The sequence below is a fragment of the Elephantulus edwardii genome, unplaced genomic scaffold (assembly GCF_000299155.1).
Source record: "Elephantulus edwardii isolate Elephantulus edwardi_28Jun2011 unplaced genomic scaffold, EleEdw1.0 scaffold00045, whole genome shotgun sequence".
Classification (NCBI taxonomy): Eukaryota; Metazoa; Chordata; class Mammalia; order Macroscelidea; family Macroscelididae; genus Elephantulus; species Elephantulus edwardii.
Window position 1 is genome coordinate 6678220 of NW_006399795.1, and position 7361 is coordinate 6685580.

Consider the following 7361-nt stretch of genomic DNA (forward strand, 5'->3'; position numbering starts at 1 on the left):
TCTCTTTTTTGTGGTAGCAAGCAACTCCCATTGTTGAAATGGAGATGCAAAAGCTAAGTATGTATAAAAGTCCCCAAATGTTCTTGCTGTTGCTATTTCTGTATTTGAGCAGAGCTACTGAGAAGTGCTTTATTTATCTGGTGCTGCTAGAACAGAAGTACCACTAACTAGAGACTTTAACAAACATTTACTTTCTTATAGTTTAGGTTGCTCCAAAACCCAAAGCCGTTGCCATTGCATCAATTCCCACTCACAGCTGATCCCAGAGCACAGAGCAGAAGTCTGAATTTAAGCCTGCAGCTCTAGGGGGCAGGGACTGAGGGTGGGCTTTGACCTTAGAGCACAGAGTGGAAGTCTTAATTCAAGGCTGCAGCTCCAGGGGAGGGCTTTCTCTGTGTGTTAGTCCTGGGGGAAGGTCCTGTCTCTTTATATCTCTTTGTTAATGATCTTTAAGTGGGATGGTATCTAATTTTCCTCATTTCTATTTCTTTAATCTGTTCCTTTTATATCTTGAAAGAAACACATCCTGTGCTAATTCTCCTCACCAACATAAGATAATCCATTTTTCAAATGGGACAATAACCACAGTTGTAAGAGTTAGGATTTAGAATCCATTTGGAAGCAAGGAGGATACAATTCAAGCTGTATCAGAAAGTATAATCTTACACTTTGGCAAAACTGCACAGAGATAAATATTTAGGCATGTTTTCTTATCACAGAAATTCCTACGTCTAAATTCAGACAAGCCTTTTCTATCACATCCTATCACTGAAAGACCCTGCATTCATGTCTTGTGGAATTGCCTAGGTAGTAGTTGAGATGTAGATCATTCAGAAAGGAAATATCATCTCATTCTTTGACATTTTTTACCTTTTGTAGAGTGTCATTTGTGAAATTAGTCAACTTGATTCTTCAGTTCTATTTGGACTCTACTTTGCTGGTGTCACCTCCATGCAGGATTTCACCATGGGGAGTGGCTATTACAATGTGATGGCAGCAGTGCTCTTGGTTACGAACCTTGAGAGGGCAGGAACAGTACAAGATTCCTGTGGAAACTGTCCAGCTGGTAAGAACCAAATTCACATGTGCATTTGATATGTCCTGTTGAAAACGAGGCTCAGTGACCCTAATAGTCCTGGCTACTGAGGTTCCTTCTAAATACCATTTATAAAGCAGGAGTGGCATCCACTTCCTAAACAACATGCCTCTGGAAACTATGAACTTTGATAAATTACAATAGTTATAGAAAAGTTTCAGGCCTTTTGTTCATAGAGTCGTGCTCGCCTCAACGGCAATCAACAACAACTACAAGGTTTCTTTTAATGACCATTTATGTATGTATTTATGAATATTTATTGGGTGGTGCATACTAGTTACACAAACAGAGCTAAATCATGTAACCTGATCTGAGGGTAAAAAAGAACTTACCTCATCTCACAAGGTTACTAGAAAGATCTTATGAAAGGCTTTGATGAGTTCATGGCCAATGGCAAGACCTTAATACAGCCTAAAATTGTCTGTCTATCTTGTACTCAAATTGGGGATACAACAGAGAACAAGCCAGCTTGAATAATTTAAATCTTAGTTTACCAGTAATGGGTATTGATCTCCTCCTGGGTCCAATTGACACTTCCTATCAATTATTCTGTACCATTAATTCAAAAAGGGCATGTTTTCCTTTTGATGGATTTACTTGTTGCAATATCTGTATCTTGTTATTTATAAGGCTGAAGGAAATCTTGCAAATGTGCAATTTCAAAAAGGCATCCAACAAAATAATGTCCACCATGGTGGCATCTGGAAAGCTAAGAATTCTTTTCTACTCTAATTTTTCTGTAAATTTTCATAATGCTTTGAGGTGTGTGGTCACATACATACAACTATCCTCTACTTTTCTTAGGCACTTTCTGTGGGAACCACATGTGCAATCCTTGTCCTCCAAACAGCTTCTCCAGCACAGGTGGAAAGAAAGCCTGTGATATATGCCAGCAATGCGTAGGTACGATTCACCATGTATATTAATCTATTGAGAAAAGAAGCTTTGACAAGTAAACTTAGGCTGTAAGGTCATTAGTAACATTAAAATAAGCATGGATTTTATTGCAAGGGTTTTTTTTTTCCATTAAAAATTTGCTTCCTGAATTTAGAGGTCAAGAATAAAACTTTTGGGGACTTTGTAGGTGTTTTCAGAACCAAGAAGCCTTGCTCACCAACCAGCAATGCAGAGTGTGAGTGTATCCCAGGATACCACTGTTTGGGGACAGCATGCAACATGTGCCAACAAGATTGCAAGCAAGGCCAAGAATTCACAAAAGAGGGTAGGCTTGCTGTTCACCAATCTATTATAAGTCAGCTATGTAGACCTAGCTAATTTGTTTTGGTCTTAGTCTTTGAAATAAAAATCTTAAAAGAGAAAGAGAATTCACAGAACCTTCATGTTAAGTAGCGAACCTTGAGTCAAGTATAAAACATTCACAAAACTATTTTTCAACAAATGCAAATAATCCAAAGTTAAAGCAACCACCAGTCACCAGGACTATGCATTTCCACACATTGTATCTGTCTAAGATAAAAACCTGTGTGTACTTAGGGAATTGTTTCATAAGGAGTTGTTGAACTGTTTGTGCATGTTAGATTAGGTGATAATCTATGATCAAAAGGAAATGTAAGAACTGATAAGAGTGCTTCCTTTTTAAACTATTGCTTTCATTTATCTGCCAGGTTGTAAAGACTGCTGCTTTGGGACATTTAATGATCAGAAACATGGTAGCTGTCGTCCCTGGAAAAAGTATGTATGATATTCACTTTCTTTGATTTAGAAAATAAGCTAAGTTAAGCATTTTAAAAGACAAAGAATATTATCTTTGAGGGTTGGCTATTTTTGTTTAAGTTTGTTAAGTACGGACATTCTTGGTTCTTGTTAGTTCTCGCTGAGCAGGCACCAATCCATGACAACTCCATGTACAACAGAACGGGACACTGCCCAGTCCTTCATATGCTCCATCTTCAGCAATGTACTGCCCAGGATTCTGTAGTGACCCCTAAGGTTTGCATTGGCTAATCTTTGGAATTAGATCACCAAGACTTTCTTCCAAGTCTTAAGTGAGTTATACTGAAATTTGTCCACCATGAGGGACCCTGCTGATATTTGAAATACTGGTAGCATAGCTTCCAGCATCACCCAAGCCACCACAGCACAGCAAACTGACAAACAAGTAGTGGCACATGATAAGCTACTGCTAGGCAGCATGGGAGTGATGTGAAGTGATATGATGTGGGTATTGGCATGCTGCTACCATTGTGAGGTGTGGTTGAGTTGATTTTGGCCCATAGAACAAAAGAACAAACAGATGTATCTTGGAAAAAGTGCAGCCAGAGTGCTCCTTTAGGGGCATGGGTGATGAAGCTTCTATCTCACATACTTTGGGCATGGTGTTTGGAGGGGCTATTCCTTGGAGTGAGACATCATGCTTGGAAAGGTAAGCAGAAGAGAGGAAAGCTTTCAACCAGGTGGGTTGACACAGTGACTGCAGCAATGGACTTTAGTGTGTCAGAATCCATGGACATAGCGCAGGATAGGACAGGGTTCAGCTCTGCTGTCCATGGAGTTTGTCTGAGTTGTGCTCCACTCAATGGCACATAACAACAGCAACAACTCCACATGACAGAATAAAATTGCTCCATAGGGATTTCTGGCCTTGATCTTTACAGGAAGAGTTTACCAGATTTTGCTCCTACAAAGGTGCTGAGTGGGTTTGAACAGCCAACCTTTTAGGTTAGCAGTGCCTAAGCATTATGCCACCAGCACTCCTTTTCCTGCTACTTCCTTTTCTTCATTAAGCAGACCATCCTCAGAAGTCTAAGGCTGGTACTGAAAATAGTATAGGAGAAAGATAATGTGTGTGTCCTACACTTAAAAACATGCCACGTGTTTGGGCAAATAGGACCATCACGTGTGGTAACGCAGCATGAGAGAGGATGTAGTTATTGACTTGTGTGATCTGACCAGGGCTACTTACGTGTGTGAGGACAAAGCTAACCTAAGAAAGCGGAATGCCTGCAGCAAGAGTGACATAGATGTGGCCAGTGAGTGTACAGATAGCTTTGTGGCACTTGATTATGGGATTCTTTGTCTATTAACTCTGCTTTAAAAAAAAAAAGTTGGACCTACCTTGTGTTTTGTCTGTCTTTATTTCTTTATATTTTCCAGCAATTTTGGTTTATTACACTTTACAAAAGGATAGATTTGTAACACATTGGAAATATGCCATTTTTTTAAAAGTCAGTAAAAATAGTTCAGAGATGTCAGATGAGTCTGTATGGCAGAATAGTGTTTGAGCTGGTCTTTGGAGGATAGGGAAGTTTGGGATAGAAAAAGTGATAAGGGGACAGAGAGAATAACAAGGCCCCTTAATACTTCAGTCATTGCCATCTAGTCTAAACCAATTAATCTCTGATTTTCTAGTGGGTTTTTTGGTTGGCTGTAACTTGCAAAGGAAGGGATCCCCCGTCTTTCTCCGTAGGAGCCGCAGGCGGATTTGGTCAGAGAGGCACCAGCTTTAGATGAGCATTTCGACTTCCTAGAGACTGCAGCACCAGAGCTCCCTTAGAAGGTCTCTACAAGGCAAAACCATTTGCTTTCAGTTACTAACCTAAAAAGTTGTCAGTTCTAATCCACCCAGCAACATCATGAAAAAAAAAGACTTGACAATCTACTTCGGTGAAGATTATACCCAACAAAACCCTATGGGGCACAGACCTCTGCAAGACATAGGGCCACCGTGAGCCAGAATCAACTTATGGCAGAGAGTTCTTCATTTAGGTTGCTGCTCTTGAGTTATTGAATCAGATATGCAAAAAAAAAAAAAAAATCAAACTCATCGTAGCTGAGTTGATTCTGTCACATGGCATTCCCTATAGGACAGAGTAGGACTATTCAGAGTTTCCAAGGCTGTAAATAGTTACGGAGGATGATTGCCACATCTTTGTGCCATGGAGTGGCTGGTGAGTTTGAATCACCAACCTTTCTACTCTCAACTGAGCACTGTATCCAGTGCACCCCCATGGCTTTCTTAGGGTCAAGTTGTTGTTAGATGCCAACAAGTCAGCGTCAACTCATAGCAACCCTATGAACAAGTCAGAGAGCTCCTCCTTATTCAGAGTACCACACAGGACTCATTAATTTGCTTTCATGACAGTCCTTGTTTTGCAGAGGAGGAAACCGAGTCTTAGATTTTATAACTTTTTCAAAGTTCCTAGACTTTTGCTAAGTTGCTTGTCTTTCTTATGATCAAGGATTTGGGACAAGAGACATTCCAGGCAAAGCTTATGATCCTCAACTGTGTCAGGATAAGGAGCCCTCTGGAGCTTCCGCGTCTGGAGCAGAATAAGAATCTAGTGAGGTGGAGAGAGTAGGGAGGACTGTGGAAAGCCTGGGATCTAAGTGAGAGCTGGAAAGAGCGAGAGGATAAAGAGTTATCAAAAACAATTTTGCATCGCTTATGGGCCCAGCTCACACATCTTCATCATTAGTCAACTTCATTGGGTGAAAAATGCCAATTGTTTTAAAATTAGAATGATCAATACTTGAATTAATTCCTTGAATTCTTTTCATTGGATTATCCCAGCTGCTCTTTGGATGGCAAGATCATCCTTGTGAATGGAACAAAGGAAAAGGATGTAGTGTGTGGCCCCTCTTTGGCTGACTTGTCTCCAGGTATGTCCTCCACCACCATTATTGCTTCCAGAAGACAGCCAGGTAGCTTTCTCTCAGTCCGAGGTACACATTCAAAAGCAGGAGACCAAAACACGTCCGATGCTTTTGTCAATGCCAAGGAAAGAGAACGAAAGGACCTCTGATGGGGCTCTTATGGCTGACCCAGCAGAATGGCCCCCGTCCGTCTCCATTCCTGTGGACAACTACTCAGAAATATTTTCGGGGAAGAAGAGACTCTCATCTCCCAAGATATCTTCTGTATGTTAGACTAGACCAGCTGTCATCAAGCCTGGCGGCCCTGTGCAAATCAGAGGAGAGCTGTGCTCCACCGGGTTTTCAGTGCTTGGTTTTTAAATAGATCTCTGGGCCTGTCTTTCAGGCTCCTCTGGGGAGATTCAAACCTCCGAGCTCTAGGTTAGCAGCCAACACATTATCCACATGCACTATCCAAGGTCTACTTCTGAGAGACCAGTCATTGCAAGCCCAGTGAGACACAGTTCTCCTCTGATGCATATGGGGTCGCTATGAGTTAGACTCGACTAAATGGCAACTTCTTGTATGTGTTAGAATGACTAGACCACTCTGGGAAAATTACTTTTCCCCCCCTTTCTTGATTTTTTTGGTTTATTTTCCTTTCTCAAATTCTCTTGACATGCAGGTAAGTTTGCTAGGTTGGTTTGCTGGAGGTGCCCAACGTACCATTTCCCCTCAGACTCAGGAGCTTGCAAATGTCAATATGAACCAAATGTATTTGCATATATTTACACATCTGCATGCTCTTGTTTTCCAGATCACCATTCACCGAGCATCACCTTCTTCCTTGCTGTAACCTCGGCTGCCATCTTGATCCTGGTGTTCTTCCTTATACTCCGTTTCTCTGTTGCTAAATGGAGCAGAAAGAAACTCCTGTACATATTAAAGCAACGTAAGACTGAGACAAACATTTTCTATCTGAACTCTTACAAGGCAATGTTTTTTTGACAGTAGAAGGGGAAAGCTTATTTTTATTTTAAGTTACTAAAACTAGATTCAGAGAGACCAGGGAGCTCTCTTGGCTTAGTGGTAAAAAGCTCTGTTGTAATCCCAAAGGCACAGGGTTTGAATCCACCAGCTGCTCCACAGGAGCAAGATGGACAGTCTCCTTCTGTGTGATCTCCTGCCTCTGAAAACCTGCTGGGGAGTCAGCTCAGAGTCAGTTCCGACTTGAGGGCACACAACAATGAGACCAAGTTAGTCTAGCACAGAGACTAACAGGCAAGTGTGATTTGATGATGTCTGGAGACATTTGGGGGAGAGCTTTGGTGGGGTGGTCCATAGGGAATTTTGCACTAGTTGTTCTTAGGGAAAAAAATGGGCACTCTCCTCCCATGCCACTTAAAGCTACAGAAACCAATCAGCTATGGGTTGATTCTGACTCGGTGGTAATAAATTTGGGTTTTGAAAGTTATTTGGTTGTGACCACTTGGGTAGGTGCTCCTGACATCCAGGAATGCCGGTCAATGGTCTACAATGCACAGGACAGCCCAACACAACAGGGGTTTTTTTCAGCGCCAAAATGTCAATAATATCACTGTTGAGAAATGTTGACTATGCCCCAGGGTTCTAGAAAAATGGTAACTTAAGGAAGCGACAGTCTTTTTTTTTT

The 7361-nt window shown here is 41.3% G+C and overlaps 1 protein-coding gene across 1 annotated transcript in view; it reads left to right on the top strand.

Annotated features, from left to right (window-relative positions):
• Positions 1 to 966: 966 nt before the first annotated feature.
• TNFRSF9 (tumor necrosis factor receptor superfamily, member 9) overlaps positions 967 to 7361 on the top strand; it is a 14195-nt gene continuing 7800 nt past the window's right edge. The window contains exons 1-6 of the mRNA XM_006885783.1: positions 967 to 1066; positions 1901 to 1999; positions 2181 to 2318; positions 2722 to 2788; positions 5628 to 5758; positions 6507 to 6641. Of these exons, the coding sequence (XP_006885845.1) occupies positions 967 to 1066; positions 1901 to 1999; positions 2181 to 2318; positions 2722 to 2788; positions 5628 to 5758; positions 6507 to 6641 (670 nt within the window). The remainder of the gene's footprint in view (positions 1067 to 1900; positions 2000 to 2180; positions 2319 to 2721; positions 2789 to 5627; positions 5759 to 6506; positions 6642 to 7361) is intronic.